At 48.9% G+C, this 19916-nt stretch overlaps 1 protein-coding gene across 7 annotated transcripts in view; it reads right to left on the bottom strand.

Moving 5' to 3' along the window:
* Prdm16 (PR/SET domain 16) overlaps positions 1-19916 on the bottom strand; it is a 317272-nt gene that overhangs the window by 33515 nt on the left and 263841 nt on the right. For 4 of the 7 annotated variants that reach the window (XM_052715988.1, XM_052715990.1, XM_052715985.1 and 1 more), the window contains exon 4: positions 4857-4994. In XM_052715988.1, coding sequence (XP_052571948.1) covers positions 4857-4994 — 138 coding nt within the window. The remainder of the gene's footprint in view (positions 1-4856; positions 4995-19916) is intronic. The other 3 variants (XM_052715992.1, XM_052715986.1, XM_052715991.1) reach the window with 1 other exon arrangement.

The raw sequence follows: 19916 nt of genomic DNA, 5'->3' as shown, positions 1-19916 counted from the left end.
ACATGCCAGGCAAGGCTGGGGTGAGGGCACGTGGCTGGGCTGAGGGGACTCTCAGTAGAACCAGGAGGTGAGCTGCTATGGTTTCCAGAGCCTGTCTGGGTCATCCCAGTGCCTGCAGCAGCCAGCAGGGACAGGTGCAGCCCTGGGGTGGCGAGAGGCACGCCCTTGCCCCCATCTTCCATGTGCAGCTGACATGTGGGTCTCTCCCGAGGACACAGGACACCAGAAATCCAGGCTTCTGAGCTGACTCAAGCCCAGGTCCTGACCACTCTGAGCAGAGTCTAGGTATCCCGGGTTTCCATTCCTCATGTTGACCGGTGTGTTCGGTCTACAGTCACCTCTCCTCCATATGGTGGACAGATCATCTCTTCTGGTGACTGTAGCTCCCAGGACTTTTGCTAAGATGTGGGGACTTCTCCTGTTCTTCTCTCTCTTTTGGATACTGGAGCTGAAGTCCTGCATCTTGAACCTTGAATTAAGAAGGCCTATGCTTTTCTAACTTGCCATATTTTCCTCACTGGATACCCTGGATAGTGCAGCATCATTTCTTCAGTGCAGATGTTTGGTCATGGGCTCCTTCCCTTCAGGGTCTGTGATGTCCTGGGAGTGCTGTGTACATGTGTACATGTGTGTATATGCTCACAGTACATGAGATTACACACATGACAGCATGTTTACGTATGTACATGCACCCATGTGCGCACACATGTGTTGAGTATGCGCCTGTGGGTGTATAGTGTTCCTAACTGCCTAGAAGTTTTTGTAGACACTCTTGGGAGGGAGAAAAGAATCTGAGAAACACTACCGACATTTTTCAGTGTTTCCTTCTCAAAGAGAAGCCTGCCTGTCCTCAGGAACTGTTTTATCAGTAGTATCTCCAGGAAGTTGTATTCAGCCATGGAGAGGGTCAAAGTGCTACCCTGCGGGGACAACTGTCTTCATGGGATGGCCGGGAAGTGGAGGGGTCATCTGGGGACTGTGGCCATCCGGGTGAGAGGGAAGGAGAGAAGGAGGGGAAGGGAGAAAAAGAGGGTCGGGGGTGTGTGTGTGTCTGTGTGTGTGTGTGTGTGTGTGTGTCTGTATCTGTGTGTGTGTGTGTGTGTGTGTGTCTGTATCTGTGTGTGTGTGTGTGTGTGTCTGTATCTGTGTGTGTGTGTGTGTGTGTGTCTGTCTGTATCTGTGTGTGTGTGTGTATGTGTGTGTATGTGTGTGTGTTTGTATCTGTGTGTACCTGTGTGTGTGTGTGTGTGTCTGTGTATGTGTCTGTGTGTGTGTATCTGTGTGAGTCTGTGTGTCTGTGTGTGTGTGTCTGTCTGTATGTGTGTGCGTGTCTGTGTGTGTGTGTCTGTGTGTGTGTGTGTGTCTGTGTGTGTGTGTGTATCTGTGTGTGTTTGTATCTGTGTGTGTCTGTGTGTGTGTGTGTCTGTATCTGTGTGTGTGTGTCTGTCTATATCTGTGTATGTGTCTGTGTGTGTGTCTGTGTATGTGTCTGTATGTGTCTGTATCTGTGTGTCTCTGTGTGTGTCTGTCTATATCTGTGTGTGTGTCTGTGTATGTGTCTGTGTGTCTGTGTGTGTGTGTCTGTGTGTGTGTCTGTGTGTCTGTGTGTGTGTGTCTGTCTGTATCTGTGTCTGTGTGTGTCTGTCTATATCTGTGTATGTGTCTGTGTGTGTGTCTGTGTATGTGTCTGTATGTGTCTGTATCTGTGTGTCTGTGTGTCTCTGTGTGTGTCTGTATCTGTGTGTGTGTGTCTGTGTGTGTGTATCTGTGTATGTCTGTATCTGTGTGTGTGTGTGTGTGTGTGTACACATCTCTGTTTTGGGGAGAATAACAACTAGTTTGTTATTCTGTTTTCCTTCTAGTTATTAATTTCTGTTATTTCTAGTTTGTTATCTATTTTTCTTTTCAGGAAGTTGTTTCATTTAACTGGTGAATATTTGCTGTGAGTCTGTGGGTTCCAGTGGGGAGGGGGCTCTATTCTCCTCAGAGTAGAGGGGTCTCAGTGTGAGGTTTAGGGGTGGAACTACCCCAAGTTTGGGTGGCAATTTTGGCTCTGGACCCTCCAGAAGATGGCATTTGCCTAAATTTCCAGTTCCTTCTGAACACAGGGCTATTTATCATCCTATGCATGGGATTAAGCCAGGGAGAATTCACCCTGCAAGGCCACATACAAGAGAGACAGTCAGCAGGTAAGGAGGCACAGGTAAGTCTGACTTGATGCTAGTCACACAATACAGTCAAGTACGTGAGCACAGAGTACAGAGCACAGGGCACAGGACACAGGACACAGGACACAGGGCTGGGAAAGGTTGGGGAATACAGTGGCTCTGAATCAAAAAATCTGCATCAAAAGGATGCAGGGAGGTCAAGGTTGTCAATCACTCTAACCTGGAACATTCTTGCCCATGGTCTGAAATGAAAAGAGAATTCCCTGCAAGGCAATCACTTCTCTTTAAGCCTACATGGTAGTTTAAGTAAACTTCCCTGAAATGATTAAGAGAGGAAAAGAAAAGGTTTTTGAAGGCCAGTGTTTCTTTGAGAGGACTATACTTTCGTGTGTTTTCTAAAAGCTTGCCCCACAAAGACTCATACCTCACGGTTCCACTTTAGCTACCATCTAGCATCTATTTTAACAAAACCCATGTCCTCGCTGCTCTACCAGCATCACACAGAAGTCCATCCCTGCACGCAGATGACTTCCCGATGCTTCCCAGGACTCGGGGCTCTGCAGACCTGAGCTTGAGAGGGGGGTAGGCCAAGCTCTGTGCACCTTACATTCAGTCTTCCGTCACTCTGCCTCTTTTTCCCAGAAGCAGGAAGTTTTTCTTCCATGTTCCCTTTTAATGTCAAGCTTGTCATTTTTACGCTCAAAGTTCCTCAGTCAGAAAGTTGTCTTTTTTCCTTCTCAAAACCTCTGGTTCTAGTAGAAGGTCATGGAAGGCTTCTTCGCAGCAGAGGCCCTGGTCCTGGCTTCGTCTGGAACCAGCAAGCATGGTGGATCCACCGCTAGGTCCAAACTGAGCCCAAGAGCTGAGGAGACAGCTCTGGAGGAGTGCCATGAGGCAGCCTGCAAGGCTAGGGGCCTACAGCCTCCTTGTTGTCTTTTTAAATGCAAAATATTTCTCTAGAGTCAAGGGCCTCGAACCACTTTAGACAGCTTGCACAGGCAACACAAGAATGAGGCCTTTGTTATGTGGTCTTCACGAATGGCTTTTAAAGTAAATGGACCCTTTTTTTCCCCCAACAAAATCTCACATGTAGCCCAAAGACACAGGCAGAATAAACTGCTCTGCGGGGAGGGCCGAGCTGGTACCCAGAGGGACGCCTGCTCTGAGAACCCGAGGCTTTGCTGGAGTATGGAAGTCTGCAGGGTCAAACTTAAAGCTACAAAAGGGACAAAGTCGTGCTGGCCACTGTGCCCAGTGGAGTGGAAAGAAACTGAACATCTTCTCTCCTGAAGGGCTTGCGGGTCTGGACCCCTGGCCTGGGAATGCAGCGGCAAGCCATTCCCCAGATAAATTTATTAAGGTACAATATTTTGGGGAACACAATACCACCACATTTCCTCTCTTTTTGTCTAAAATTAAAAAAGGCTTATAACTAATACAAGAAAAACTATCCAATAAGTGTATACAATATATACAGCCCAAAATTACATTAATGATGTCTAGTCCATTAACATTTGACAGATTCAGATAAAAACTCTATTATATATATTAACAATGTCTAGTCAGTAACATTTGACAAATTCAGACAAAAAATTTTCATTACTTATTTAAAACAAGTAGTTCCTTTTTAAAAGTAGATTCCATAATCTCCCTTTTTATCTTATATTCATATTCTCTCTTTTTTCTTTTCATAATATATTCAGTAGTCTACCTTTTGTCATTTTTATATCTTCCCCTTTTTCCTCAGTGTAGATTCAGTGATCTACCTACTTATCCTATAATTTCTTTATCTTATTTCTCAGAGTAGATTCAATGATCTGTCTCATATCTTATTCTCTTTTTCTTTTTGCTTTCTAGGGTTGAAAGATATCTTTAGGGAATCCTGAAAAGAAAATTTTTGGGTTAATTGTCAAGCCCTGTATCATTTGTCCAGTCTCTGCATAATAGGAAAGTTCAGGGCTTGTCATAAGTCCTTGCTCGAGTAGTCTGTCAGGCTGGATCATCTCAGCTAGAGGAGCCAATGAACTTATGGGGGGTTTTGTTCTGAGAAACTGAGCTCAGAACTGTAGGTTCCTCAGTCTCTGAGGGGACCGAGGCAGAAGTAAGGCTTGCTCAGCTCAGTTTACTCCGAGAAAGGCGGGAGACCATGCTAAGGCAAGACCCTGTCCTTGGCAGTAGGTCATGCCATGATTTTGACTTGTGGGCTTTAGGCATTTTTCCTGGTCTAGGAAGCATCTCTGTGCTGTTAGACTGGCCAATGTGGACCCTTTTGGAAATGTTGGTAGACAGGGTTTAAGCAAGTTTCCTTCCCGTTTGTTCCTGTCTGCCGCTCTTCCTATGTCTCTTGGCATTTGTAGGGAATGTGGACCCTGTGACTTGAGGTCCTGTCTGTTCCCGCGGGCCTTAAAACCCACAGCTTTCAGTCCTCCAGTGACATCAGTCTCAGACAAGTTCTTCTGACCTTTGCTCTGTGGTCTTTGCTCTCGTGGAGTATTCTGGGGCAGCTAAGTTCTTCAGGTAGCCCATGTTGGGCAGGCGTCAAATGGCCACCCCCTGTGGCAGGACAGAGCTTAGCAGGTGACCCATGATCTTACCAGAGGCATGGCTGACCCGCACCTCAACCACCATCCACCTTGGTGCCCTGTCTCCAAGGACAGTTCACAGGGACAGTGACCGTCCGAGACCTACCTGCTCGTTGATCTGACACATGGTGAGGTTCTGGTCATCACAGGAACACGCCACACGGATGTACTTGAGCCAGCTGCCAGCCCCAGCCTGACTGGCATCCACACAGAACTTCTCGCTGCCCAAGTCTTCAGAGATCTGCTGGGGAAGAAGCACACTCAGGTCAGAGGTGCCCCATGTGCTGTGCCAGGCTGCACTGGCCTTAGAGGTTCAGGCAGGACGGCAGGTTGGCTGAGACCATCAGCCAGTCCTACGTATTGAGAGGCCCTGTCCACCCAGGCCACCTGGTCCTGGGAGCCTCCAGAGATTGGTGGAGAAGAGGGTGGCTTTCCTGTTCTTGCATAGCATCTCACAGTCAGGCCAAGCACTGACGAGTCTGCAGCATGGTGAAGCCACCCAGCAGGCTGTCCAGGTGTGAGAAAGCAGAGCCTTCTGAGCCTGACACAAGCCCTCCGCTAAGGACAGTGGGGGTGTTGGGCTAGAAAAAGCGTTTCTGAAGGTAAAGGTGTTACCAGGGTGTGCAGCTGCACGTGAGTCTGGGTGTGTGTATGTGAGCGCGTGTCCAAATGTGCATGTACCCATGTGCCAACGTGCACACGTGTGCCTGTGCAGACATGCTCCTGTCAGATAACACATCCCTTGAATGACAGAAAAACATTTCGTTTCCTTAAAATTGGAAAGTTTCAGTTTGATGCTGGCCAGCATGCAAACGTCATGCTTCCTCACCACGTCCTGCACAACAGGCGGGCCTGGCGGCGCCGGCTTTGCTCTGTTGTCCTGCTGTCCTCTGAACTCTCTTCTTCAGAGGCCTGTTTGCTGATCTGTCCCCCTCACCCTCCCCGACCCCCTCCCTGAGGGTTGCTTGCAAGAAGACCTGGACCACGGGCTGGCAGCTGCAGCTGCAACAGCGCCTTCCAGCTCATGCCTGCTCTGTTCAGTGCCTATGGTAGACCCCAATTCAAAGCCTTTGAAGCCAACAGCAACTGGGGTGGCCAACTAAAAGGCAGGATGGTTGAAGGGAGATTGGTGGGCAGGGGTGTCTAGGTGGGTAGGGTATCCAGGTGGAAGGAGTGGCCAGATGGGTAGGAGTCCAAGAAGGCAGGAGTAATGGGAGGCTGAAGGGCCCAGTGAAGGTGCAGCTCTACACAAGTAGACACTTCACCACCCAGCATGCACTTTTCAAGATCCTTGTACACCCATGGCAGACATTGGAATTCTTTTGAAAAGTTCAGCGTCAGCACAAAACAATGAAGCCACACGCTCTGCCTCTGTACACCTGTTCCCTTGTCCCCAAGGACTTTGGCACAAAGTCAGACTCTGAGCACATAGATGGGAAGTGGGTCTTTCTCCCCCTCAGATTGCATTGTCTCCCAGTTGAAATCTGTCAGTGACCCCTAGGTTTCTGACAAAGGGTGGCAGCCTGAAGGGACCTGGTAGGAGAGACTCAGAGTATGGAGCAGGAGGCCCTGCAGATCCCAGGGGCATGACAGCAGCCTTGTACGGTAACACATTGCAATGCCTGATCCCAGGGCCCCGTGTGCTCACTTGGGTGACCAGTGGATTCTCTGGAAGCATGAGGCAGCGGTTGCTCAACACTGACTCCATCAGGCAGAGACTTGGGTTGAGTAGCTAAGTCTTCAACCTCTTGCCCTCATGTTCCCTCAGCCCAGAATCAGCTAAGAGGCCTCACCACTCCAGGCTGGCTGTGGATGAGGCTGCAAAGCAACTGTATGCTGTGCCTGGGAAGGTGGAGGTGGAAGGTGCCCAAAGTGCAGATGTTGGGCTGAACAGAGTGCCCTGCACAGAGCCTGGGCCCCTCAGCCTGGGATACTGACTTTCTTCTCAAAACTGAAACACTAGAATTCACATGCTGTTGGTAAAGCTGGGAGCCCGACTGTACTCCTCTCTTAGCTTAGGGAGCAGGTCTTGAGAGGCAGGACCCTCAACTCTGGAGGCGTTAGGATAGAGATATGGCCTCCCCTCTCATCTGGGGCTTAGGGGGGTGCCCAGGGATATTTCCACAGGTGTCTGAACCCAGTAGTGGCTGTCTCACCCTAGCCAGGACGCTGGGAGTTCACTCAAGGTCCTGCTACTCAGGGGTTAGATGAAGCCTTCCCTACTCCTTACACACCCTTGGAGGTCACTGCCTGCCATGCTCTAATCCAAGGCCAGCACAGCCACACCCCTGGGTGACCCCTACAGCCTGGAGAGGATGAAGACAGAGTGAACAGTGGCCATATGTTGAGGCCATGTTCAGGAGGGCAGGTCTCCCATTCTTAAGAAGTGGGCTCAGGCCACCAAGGCCAAATAGGGAGACCCCTCCTTAGGCATTCAGACATCTTAGTCTCTTCCCAACTGAGGACTCTGCAGGAAGCTGCTGAGGACTTCAGCCCACAGGTTTGGACCTCTACCCGATAAGGCAGCTCACACCTCCCCCGCCCCAGACATAGGGATTAAGAAGGGCTAACTGCCAAGAGACCAGAGGACCCCTCCCTCACTCCCAGAGGGGCCAGGATTTCCTGTGGATCCCTGCCACACAGACCTCTAGGCAGATGCTGCAGAATCCCAGGTCCTGTCCCTCACTATATGTGTCTCTTTCTCATTTTTCTGTCTGTTTTTTTCCCCCCTTTATGGTTCAGGGCCCGGGATAGCTAGTTAGTAGTGCTGAGAATGAGCAGTCTTCACACAGGGCTCTGGCCCCAAGACTTTCCTGGGGTTTGGCTGTTGATGTCTCAAAGCTGAGGCCTATTTCCCCAAGAACAATCTTTACTAATTAGCTAGTAATGACTCTGTTAAAGTGCTTGGGAGCTTGCTGAGATCCAGCTAGTCATATGGATACATGTGCATTCATGCAAAGAGTGTACATGTGTGCATATGCTTATGGCTATACATATACAGCTATGTACCCCATGTGTAAACATGTGTTATCTATATATATATGCATGTGCTCATGTGTATACACAGGAATCTTTACTTATGTGTGTGCACATGTGCACGTGTGTGCTCAGGGGTCATAGTCATGGGTCAGCTGGTATATTTTTGAAAAAGACCAAGTCGTTCCTGTGAGAAGGTGACTTGTCGCTGTTGCTGTTGGTCCTAGTCCGTGACCTGCCCAGGCTTCCATCCCTCACTAGCTCCTGACCCTCAGGATGACTGGCTTCCTGGTGGTCCCTAAAGACTTGAGGAAGACCCTTCTCCAGTGTGGTCACCATGAGCCTGTTGCTCCTTCTCTCAGAGACCAGATTCTCTATATCCGAGGGGTGCCCAGCGAATACTAAACTGCTCCTCCCAGGGAGGGAGGAGCTACCATCCCAGGCCTGAACAGCAATGGACACACTAGGGGAGGGGTGGCATTCTATAAGATCTGGAACCCACCAAGCAGGCCTGGCTCCTCACGGGTCCCTGGCATCGCTGCCTCTGAAGCAGGCCTTTGATGCACTCACGGAAATGGAGCCGTAGTGACACTCCCTGGCTGAGGGGACCTCAGGTGGCCCACTGGGACGCTGACCAGTATTTGCGGGGCTCAGGGGTTCTCGGGATGCTGAGAGGAAGGCCTGGGTGTTAAGGCCACAGCCACAGGCAGCTGAGCACATGTCCCTGACTGCACTGGGGGTAGCAAGTGCCAAGGCCCTGGTGCCAGAGGCAACAGCATTGGCCAAGCCTTTCCGATCTGGAGTTGGGCCTCTGTTTGCACCTAAGCTCTGGCAGGAGCTGTGTAGCTCTGAGAGTTCCGAGGATATCTGAGAGCTCACAGGGGGCAAGGGAATGAGGACTCAGGCGTTAGGCTCTGCTCGTACATGAGACTTGAAGAGTCGTGATCGAGGGTGGGGGTGTTCTCTTGGCTGGTTTCGTGTGGCTGTGGAGCTGAACCTCCGTCCAGATTTAGAGTCTGGGCCCTACCCACTTGAAAGTCTGGCTCTGGAGTTGTTGGGGTTGAACCTGTGGACTCGCATAACTGCTGGTGGAAGTGGTCCTTCTGCCCATTTGCCCCCACTTGGCCTCTCGGCCCCCATGTTCCTGCCAGCTTCCCCAGCTCATCAATCACCCCCATCAGAAATGCTGAGTTAAGAAACGAAGGGATGGAAAAAAAAATCCTCTTACCCTTGACAATTTTTTTTGCACATCATTTGAGGTTTCCTGCACTTTTAATTTGTGGCTCTCTGCTGGGCTAACTCTTTCACATTTAATGGGCATGCCAGGGGCTGGCTCCGTATGGGATGTGCACACAGGCGGGAGTGTAGAGCGTCTGTCGTCAGCTCACCTAATGGATTCCCAGCCTGCAGGAAGGAGTGAGGCCTAGGAGTCACCTTATTGGCCTGTGCCCTATGGCTGCAGCATGCTCCCTAGAAGCCTATGGTGTGGTGGGTATCTGCAGGACTGTTGCACGTGTCCCACTACCCTCTTCCACATCTTCATGCACACCTGGGCACACATACTACACAAACACATATGCACACACAGATACATAGAGGCATATGTGTGAGCACACATACAATGGTTATGATTTATGACATTCACAAGGAGCCAAAACAGAAAGTCCATTCTTGTGACAGAGAGAGGAGAGTAGGCCTTCTGGAGACACCTCGGTGTGGCGGACATGGAACCTGAATGAGCTCATAAATCTGAACCTGACGCTCATTATGGGCTTGGTGGTGACATGACCAAGTGCTAAGCAGAAACACGGAGGCAGGATGGGGTGTACTGCTGCCAGCAGACAGGGGCCTGGCTGCGGAGACCAGGAGGTCAGGGGTCCATCTGTTCAAGATGAGAGGGAGGGAATCAGAACAGGAGGGAGAGTGGTGGAGTGTGTTTTCTGGGACTCACTCCTGGAAGAAGTTGTCTGGGACTTTCTATCCCCCTCTGGCCTTGGCCTCCACTGGACAGTTGCCAGGGTAGTGGTGCATAGTGGAGGCAAGGGTAGAGTTACAGGGTCTTGGACAGGCCCCAGAGCATGGCTCAGGGTTTGGATGCTGCAGAAAGAGGATTGCTGCCTGACCAGGGACTCTGCTGACAGGTGCTGGTGACATCCCAATTCCACACCTGGAGAACTTGGCTCCTGTGTCAGTCACAGGCAGATCCTCTCGGTTCGAAGTCACATCAAGAAATGCATGTCACAAAAATTCACTGAAGTCCATATTTTCCAGTATGAGCCCCACACGGGCCTTTGAACATCTGAAGGAAGCCACACACCAGAAGTTACTCAGACATCCAAATGCCTGTGAACCCTCAGGTTCCTGGCATTCTTAGACTCTGATACTCTTAGACTCTGATACTCTGCACATATCCCAGACACACAGATGATCTCTCCATGCCTTGTGCATCCAGTCTGATACTCGCTTCCTCTCTATACTGTTTTCAGTTGTATCTCTGTGCCTTCCAGCCCTTCTATGCTATGCTAACTTATCTCTCCCCTTTCCGTCTTTGCTCTTTTTGGCCCAAGCTCCACCTAGCAGGGGAATGACGTTCCTGCCAGCATCTGTGAATTTTGCCTGAAGGAAGAGGCAGTATGGTGAAGTGGAAAAGGACTTGGGTGTGATGTGCTTTGCCTGAGTGACTTGAAGCCTCTAGGGGACTCATACATCTGAATCTCAGGTAAACAATAGAAGAGAAGAGGAGCCTTGGAAGCCTGGAGCTGCAAGGGCTCTTCCCTGATGGCTGCTACAGAAGCTGGGTCACCAGCCTTTCCTGTGACCTTACTGCAAACATACCAAGGATGTCCTTCAATGGCCATCATATCATCCCCACAGTGCACACAGTGGCCTGAGTGGGGTGTCTGAGGTGGGTCACATGGCTTGACCATCTTGGCATCTGTGGCTTGTCTCATTGGTCATGGGCTGCAACCCTGAGCCACAAGTAATAAAAGGTCAACTTGGTGATTCATACTAGCATTCTGGTCTTCCACAAAGTGGAGGTATGAGGTATAGACAGGGCCAGGACAGAAGCATCTTAGGTGATTAGCAACAACTTGTGGGAAGAGGGTCTGCTAAAATCTAGGGCCTAGCAGGTCAGACACCTCCCCCACTAGACTGTGGGTGGACGAGAACCCTCAGAATGAATGTTCTTCCCCCATGAGAGTGGCCACCTCTCCCTCTTGGAAGCTAGTATTGAGCGTTCATCACTCTCAACTGGATAATGTGTCTTGTCTAGGGTCCTGCCTCAGTGCCTGCTTAGGAAACTAGAGAGCCTCTCTTCTGCTCCCCAGCCCATGGCTACCTGCGCAGGTAATGAGCTCTGGGCAGCCTCTTGAAGGTACAAGAATGGACGAGGTACTAGCCAACAATATTGTTATGGATACATATTTCTGAACACTGATGGTGGTGGGACTTGCTGTGTGTCTGCTCTCGAGACTAGTGCCCGCCACCACAGATGCTCCAAGCAGGACCCCTCCCCAGTCTGCAGAATACACATGACCCTCTCTGTGGACTGTGTGGTGGGATGATTAGTGCTAGGCTGTCCTTCAGGAGCTCTGGAGTAGGGATTATCGGGTAAGTTTCTCTATATTGTTGCTGCCTCTACTTCTCCCAAGAAGCCAAACTGGTGACTCTTGTCACGAGAACCTTCTCTACCCTGCTCTAACTTCTCAAAGCCAAGGTTGACAGTCCAGGTAGCAGCAGAGTCACCCCATCTGATAGTCACATAAGATACTCTCAGAGGATGCTTTGATGAACTCAACCCCCTGGCAGAAGTCCAGGCCATGAACAGCCATCAAACATCTGATGTCACAACCTGATCTATCAGCACACACAGGGATGGTATGTCAACTGGTATGTAGAAGACAAGGATTTGGGAGAGGTGTGAGCCTGAACCTATAAGGAAAGTGACCATGAGCCCAGCTGCTCATAGAGACTTCTGGAGTCACAGTGTCTGCTTGCCCAGATTTAGTCCTGTAGGGACTCCTTGGATCTCACCAACAGGTGATCACAGTTTCTGAACTCCAGTGGTACAAATACTCTAAGGCATCATGGGTCCAAATGTTCTGCTTCCCCCATGGATGCTCCCAATGAGTACCAGCGCAGAGGGTCTCTTCTGCATGCTAAGCTCAGCCCACTCCACTCATGCTCCGTTCCTTGCATTGTAGGAACACCCATCTCTGGTTCTGCTACAGTTGGCTGACCCCAGATCATAAGCACAGCTATGTCTGGGGCCATGTGCTCTACAAAGGCCCTCTGAGGAAATCCTCCAAGTCCCCTGGTGACTTGCAGAGTACTCCTAAGTGTTCAGGGTCTTCCCAAATTTGGAGACTCCCCCACATCGCCTACGGCAGTCCTTGGGATGGTTGGGCCCAGAGCCCCAACTCAGGCTGTTGATGGGAGGAGGGACACAGCCCACCGTTGCTAGTCTGGTCTATCCAGAACAGTGCTGGTGTGGTTCAAACTCAAATAACTTCAGCAATATTTCAAGTCCAAGTTTCCTCTGAGTCAAGTACAGACCAGGCAGAGCCCCAAGCCTGGAGCTTGCATGCTGGCACAGACCTGGCCCCAACCTTCCAAAGCAAGGTGCTTTTGCTTTATTTTTTTTTTTAAATCATAAAATATAGTAAGATCCCACAACCCCAAACCAAATGCTTGTGGCCACACCCCTGCTCAGGGGGTGCTAGTGCTAGGCTTGTCACAGGAAGTGGCTCTTCTGAGGGCAGGCAGGGCCTGGGAGGTGTCACACACATAACCTTTCTTTGGCTTTTAGATAGTGACAAACTGCAGTGTTTGTGAACTAGCAACCCCCACAGCGGATGCGGGAGGAGTTCCCCATGGTGGGCTAGCCACTGACATGTGGTTGGGGCCACATGAGATCTCAGGCCTATGGGAGCAGGGCCTTGGTGTAAGCCCAGATCTTTCTTTCTTTGACAAAGGGCTTTCTTTGTAAGCCCCCACACATGGGAGTTGAATACAAGACTAAACAGCCCACCAACAGTCCTGGGCCTCTCTACCCAGAATGCTGGAATAGATCCCTGCTTGGTGTCCAGTGGGACTTCTGAACCCGAGGCATACAACTTGAGGAAGGGCTGTTAAACGCTCCCTCTCTGTCATGCCCATCACTGTCACAACAGTCATCACAAGCAGCATGTGGGGAGGGTCTCTTGGGTGGAACTTCAGGAGAACTTGGTGCAGCTTGGCTATAAATGGCAGTCTCCCGCTCCATTGCTCCTTAGAGAAGGCAGTGATGTGCAAAGCCCAGGCCACTCTGCTGGCCCTGGCCTTTCTTATCTCACCCTCAGCAGGAGAGTCACCTCCCTACAGGCTGTGTGATGCTGTAATCAATGGTAACCTGGCTATCTAGTCACTGAAAGCTCATGTTTCCCCAGGGGACGGCCATAGCTTGAACTGCATTTGAGGCACAAAGTAATCTGGAACTATGCTATAGGTTGTACAAGTAGAAAGGTACATATGGGTAGAGCAGTGAGCACTGGCTACTTGTCAACCACTTTCACACTGTGTCAGGATGGGTTACTCATTCTAGCTAGCCTCTCCTCTACTTTTCCTTAAAGTCTCACAACCCCAGGGTTGCCTAAGGCAACTGAAGCTTCTCTGGGGTCTGTCCTGGAACAAGTGTTTAGTTGAGGCCTAGTGGATGTTTTCATGAGTAGATATATGAATGGGTGTATGAATGTATGGATTTTGGATGGATGAGTAGGATGGATTGATGTTGGATGTATGTATGAGTGGATGTATAAGTATACATTGAATGGTGGATGATGAGTGAGTAGATAAATATCAGATGGGTGGATGGTTTTTGGGCTGTTGTTGAACATGTATACATGGGGATGGATGGATGGACAGATGGATATTGAATGTGTGGATGGATAGATGTTGAATGGGTGGATGGATGCATGGATGTTGAATGGGTGGATGCATAGATATTGAATAGATGGATTAATAAATATTAAATGAATGGATAGATAGATGCTGAATGGATAAATAGATGGATGTTGAATAGGTGGATGGATTAACGATTGTTGAAATTGTTGAATGGGTGTATGGGTAGATGCTGAATGAGTGGACTGATAGATGTTGAATGGGTAGATGGATAGATGGCTGTATGGATGTACAACATATCTAGAACTCTCTGAATTCCCCCTGCTCCCCCCGTGATCCAGAAGAGAACATCTTCCAGTAATATGGAGCCAGAACATAGGATACCTCTCCTGGGATGCTACTTGGAAGTTTCCCATCAGGGATCCTCAGCAGCACAGATGGACAGGACCATGATGGTCATTTTTCATCTTACTTCTCCTCCCTCAAATGGTGAGTGTCTTGAGAATCTCATCTGTCTGAATCCTAGAGCCATGTAGATAGTAGGTGCTCAAAGAAGGTTTGGAGAACAAAGGAATGAGTGAAGACATTTCAAGACAATCGAGGAAGACCTATTTTCTTCTATGCCTTCCTCTGCCCACTGGACTTCCTTTCTTCATCTCCCCTGTTAAGTTTGGGTCATTTTCTTTCTCTTCTCTCTCTAGGTTGTGCCGAAGGGCCTGTCAACCCTCTTGGCCAGTCTTCTCTAAACCAGAGTCATAATATTTCCCAGGTCCATGTTACTGAATTCATCACCCTGAGTCTGTTTCCTGGAGCTCAACATAATGGTGACTTATATCCCCCAGCACAGAGGCTGTGGCTGGCTTGTGACATGACTCATGGTAGGTGCTTAGAGAGGCCTGCTAGGTTACATCTGGTGCCTCTCCTGCAGCAGACACAGTCACTGGGCACCCATCCCTTTCACTGGAACACATGGGTGTAGAGGAGCTCAGTGACTCACTACCTTCTGTATCAGCCCAATGTTTTGAGGTCAACTCTTGGAAATAGCTCAAATCTCAACAGGCCAAGTCTAAGCAAAGACCTTGCCAATCTCTACAAATAACAGTTCTTGGTGCTCTTTGACATACAAAAATGGTCATTGGCAAAGGATTCTTGGTGCAGACAATGTTGTCTTTGGAGGTACTGCAAAGGGCCAATGCCAGTTCCTTCTCTGAGTGGACCCAGGTATGTGCACATGAAAGGATGCTGGAGAGGCTCAGCCCCTGTTTTGACTGTATTGCGTGAGGAACTTTTCCTCCAAATGTTGTTTTGTGATGACTCTGCTTCCCATGATCTATTTTTTTTAGTATGCCTGGACTTCAGCCATTGTCCAGTTGGTTGAAAAGAGATGAACCTTAGGGTACACTGACTGCAGTCCAACTGGGACATCCTTTCTCCTTATGCCTAGCCCTCTTGGCACTAGACATGAAGAGACTAAGACACAAGGTACACTGATTGCAGATTAGCTTCCACACACTTTATTGGTGATGGGCTTTGGGCTGCATGTTAAGCTCGTCCTTGGATGTGAGCTTGGCCTGAGACTTCTGCCTCAGGATGGGCATGTTTGAAGTGATTCATAGACAAAGGTACAGCCAAGTCAGCCTTGCATAGTAGAAGCCATTTCAACATAATATCTGTCCCTATTTCTGTGTTCCAGTATTGCTGCTGAGCAAATGTCAGATGAATAAAGGGTGCCCCCTACCATCTGCCTGGGTCTCTTTTGGGTCCCCAATCTATTCAAGTCTAGGATGTGGAAGAGAAGAAGTATTTATTTATTTATTTATACGTGTGTGAGAGTACTGAGTAGTATATATGTATGTTCTATGTGGGTAGGTGTATTGTGTACATGCAGGTGTGTGTGTGTGTGTGTGTGTGTGTGTGTGTGTGTGTGTGTGTGTGTATAGGTCAGAGGTAACTTTGGGTGTCTTCCTCAATTGCTCATCATCTTATATTTGAGAAGGGCCTCTCATTGAAACTGGAGTTCATCATTAGACCAGGGAGCCCCAAGGGCTCACTTACCCCTCCTCTAGTGCTGAGATTACAGATGTATGCTGTGGTGTGCAGCTTTGTACATAGGTGCTGGAATCAAACTCAGTTTATCATGCTTACACATCAAGCATTTTACCAACTGAGTCACTTCCCTGGTCCCCATTAAGAAGTTTACTCAAGCTTACCATAGCATTGACATGCCACAGTGATCATGAACACATTCACTAACCCCATGGCCTCTGATCCAGAATGTAAATGGGGTGACTGCATAGGAGTCAGGACCCTTCTTTGTATTTTACTTTTCTGTTGCAGATGACACTAATGGGAGTGGTATCGCTGGCTTTCCTTCCCCAAAGAGCCCCAGAGGCACTTGTTCTGGAAGATCTCTTCCATGCCCATGGAAGAAGGAAACAATCTCAGAGAACTGGAAAAGCAGGCATGGTTTGTGAGGCCTGTGTTTGCTTCCTAGGTCAGGATATTTCCAGAAGGAACTATAGGTGTTCTTTCCAGATCTACCTGTGCCAGGACTGATCCTCTGCTAGGGTGGAAGCTGGTGCATGGGGGCGGCAGGGCTACTAGACCGTGTTTGATTTGGGTCTTCTGGGATCTGGATCCAGCAGTGGCCACCCAGGTCCAGACTCGGGTAGCTGAGACTGCCCCCCACCTTAAGAACTGACCCCCAGAGGCAGGTGTCTGAGTTGCTTTCTATGGTTTCTTAACTGGGGTGTCTATCAGTCTCTAGGCCAGTGCTGTCCCACACAGTGACCCACGTGGCCAGTCCCTTCTCAGCAGAGGTCTGGAGTAGATCTAGAAGGTGAAACATTTCTGGGGTGATTCCTGACAGATTGGCAATGTTTCTCCTTCTGTTGGAGGGTGGATATATTGTTTTCTAGAAGGTTTTGTGACTTCCTGAGGAAGTACAGCTCTCTAGTGTGTCAGTGGCATAACATTCCCTGAGCACACTCTTGACATGATTTTTATTTTGACTTGCTTTAATGTGAACTTCTGCGCTAAACAATAACTACTGTGTGTGTGTGTGTGTGTGTGTGTGTGTGTGTGTGTGTGTGTGTGAGAGAGAGAGAGAGAGAGAGAGAGACAGACAGACAGACAGACAGACAGACAGACAGAGACAGAGAAAGAAAGAGAGGACAGAGAATCGCTGTCTCACTATGTAACCCAGGTTCCTTTGTACCTTTGGACTCACTATATAGCTCAAGCTGGCCTTGAACACACCACCCTCCTATTTCCACCTCAGAGTACTAGCATTGCAAGTCCATGCCATCACATCTGAAGAAATTATGATTTGTTAAATCAGAGGAACCACTTTGATTTCTCTCCAAATGCCTTAGTTTGAAGACGTGTTTTTTTTTCAATTTCATGTCTAATTTAATTTTCAAAATAAATAATGAAAAATATGACAGAATCATAGCATTTAAAATAAGCACTTTCACTATCCTCTCCAGTAATTCATTTAACAGTCATCAGTGTGAAAAAAAGATCAATCCAAAAATGCATTTGCTTTTAAACACAACTCTTCTGCTTTTGTCAATGGTTTATATGTACAACCAGCCCTTCTAATCACCAGCTTCCTCTTTATGGGATCAACCAAATACAGACCAAAAATATTTTCTAAAAAAGGTTTTTGTACCGAACTTGTCCACACCTGTGATTTCCTCACCCCGTCCTTTAAACAGTGCAGTGTGATGACTGTTTATTTGCATGGAAGCAGGAATCTGCAGCACATGCATGGGTTTGTCTGGGTCAGTTCTACGCAAGCACCACTCTCTTTACATCAGGGACGTAGTATTCTCAGACTTTGCTCTCTGGCGTGTCCTAGAACCAAAATCCTCATATACCAAAAGACAATGGAAGCAAAAATTATTTTTAGAAAACGAGGAAACTTACAATGGCACACAAGTCTTTGAACAACAGAAAGTTGGGCCCAGCTCTTTTAGGGAGGAGCTGGGTCCCGTCACCCCACTGGCTTGGGGTCAGCAGAAAGGCAGCTTCCAAGGGTGCCCTTCTCAACAACAGCCAAGCGCTTGCACTCAGTTTCTCTTTCTGCGGGGTGAGCTCCTCCAACGCCAAGCCCATGTGCCACTGCATACCCAGCTTCCTGTGGCTCACATGGAGAGGAGCCTCTTTGTTGGTCAGAGTATAGACCCTAGAAGATGCTTGCACCTTCTGGAACTGGTCGTCAACATCTCATAAAAGCTGAGCAAAATAAAACACACGTGCGGCCCCATCCCTGCCCCCAGTGCCACAGACTCTGCTTCACGTGCTCATGGACCCTGGCAGGCTGAGCTGTGGTATCTGTAGGTATGCTTACAGCCTGGCATTATGCAATAGGATGTTAGCCACACATTCTAATGAAAAAATAAAATAAATAATAATAAACATTGAGTGTAGAATACGGATCTTTCATGAGACACCGTAATCGTTTTCCTATTCCAACCTCAGTTTTCTCTGGAGCAGCTCCAGGGAGCCCAGGGTGGCAAGGCTGCCTTCTTGTGGGGAACAAAAGGGCTTTTTTAGTCTTTGGGGCTGTCAAGTTTATCCAAATATTCTCGGCTTACTACTAGCCCCTTTCTGAATTGATATTCCCAATAAAAGGACACTTTGTATCTGGAAGCCACACTAGCCCAGGAAGGCTGCTCAACAGCCCTGTCTACCTTCCTTGGGGCCCAGGAGGAAAGGGCATTCCTGGTGTGACTGGGCCATGGGTAGTGGTGAAGGCCTTGTGATTGGGGGGAAGAGGAAATGAATGCCACCCTCTTGCAGGGCACCAGCCTGGCTCCCATTCTAATTCTGGCCCAGTCTCTGTGCAGCCACCACACACAGTTGTCAGAGGAGGGAATTCATTCCAGCCACACTGAGGTGTGTGAAGTCTGCATTCCCCAGCTACAGGGGCACGGGACAGGATAATAATTGGACTCCTTGCACAAGACAGAACTATGTTTCATCCTCAACTCCATCCCATCTGCTCAGACCCTCTCCTACTAGTCAGCTCCATGGGTGTGCATGAGTGCATGTGTGCAGGCATATACCTGAGCACTCGTACACACGCAACTGAAACTCTTCAAAGGGGTCTCAGCAGCTTCACAAGAGTATTTCCTTCCACTTCGGCCTCCTCCAAACGGCTCTGATTAGCGCTAATGATAATTCCCATTAATCACCTTTGACTGCTGTAGGATGGAAACAAGGCTGTGGTCAGGGGCCACTTGGGTCTGTTTATGACTTGTGTGTGTGGTAGCAGTCAACACTGTGCCCCAATGCCTCTGGCCTGTGGCCGACATCAGGTCAGATATGTGGGGCAGACAGTTGTCCAGTACAGATCACTTCAGTGTCTCTCCTCTTTGTCTGACTTGAGCTATACCAGCGATTCATGGGACCTTCATTACCCACAACTTGGAAGTAGTGTGGCTTTCTGTCCAACAGCAGTCATAAGTAGTGACTTTGGGTATAGGCAGCTGCCTCAGATGAAGAGAAAGAATGAGAGGTGGAATCAGCCAAGAAGTCCTACTCTCCACCATCTCTCCTTCCCTCCTACACATACTGGTGTACCCCATTTCCTCCCCCTGACAGTCCCTAACCCAGAGTAAGAAAAGCATCTGAACTTGACCCTTCATATCATCCACAGGAAGTCAGTGGATTTTCATAGGCTGCACAGCTGAACGTTCAGATGAAAGGCAGGCGTGAAGTCCATGAACCGGTACCCCCTGAGGTCCTCAGTCACTGCCCATCCCTTGAAGACTATACATTTCAGCCCCCTTTTCCAAAATGGATGCACACTGAGCCCACAGATCTGCCCACAGCTTCTGCCTTTGGTCACTAGCACTGTGGCTTCCTAAGCTTAGATAAAACTAGTTCTTCTTCCCGGCCTTGGGGATTCCTGGCACTTTTCTTCCCTGGGTGTTTCCCAGAGGGAAATTATAGCTGCCCAGCACTGAGCAAGCCTTCCCTAGGCTGAGGTGTGACAGGCTCATATACAAACAGGCTCCATACAAACAATTTCTTCATCAAGCAATGGACATGTCTTACCTAGTGGTTAAGAATGAAGGTTCCTGTGTTTCAGATTTCTGGTCAACTTGGAGGCTATGATAATTAAAACTGCATTCTGACTCTAGTTTAAATACAATCCACCTGTCCCTAGCAACAGATAAAAGGGACAAAGTAGTTGTCTGGTAGCAAATGGCCATGTTGCCTAGAGGGGTGGGTAGGAAGGGATGGGATGTGGGGGGTGGAAAGCCTAGGCAGGGATGGCAGCAGTCAGGCATGGATGAAA

The sequence above is a fragment of the Peromyscus californicus genome, unplaced genomic scaffold, assembly GCF_007827085.1.
Source record: "Peromyscus californicus insignis strain IS unplaced genomic scaffold, ASM782708v3 Scaffold_5__1_contigs__length_169319896, whole genome shotgun sequence".
Classification (NCBI taxonomy): domain Eukaryota; kingdom Metazoa; phylum Chordata; class Mammalia; order Rodentia; family Cricetidae; genus Peromyscus; species Peromyscus californicus.
Note: the sequence above shows the minus strand (reverse complement) of the source record. Positions and strands in the feature narration are given on the sequence as shown.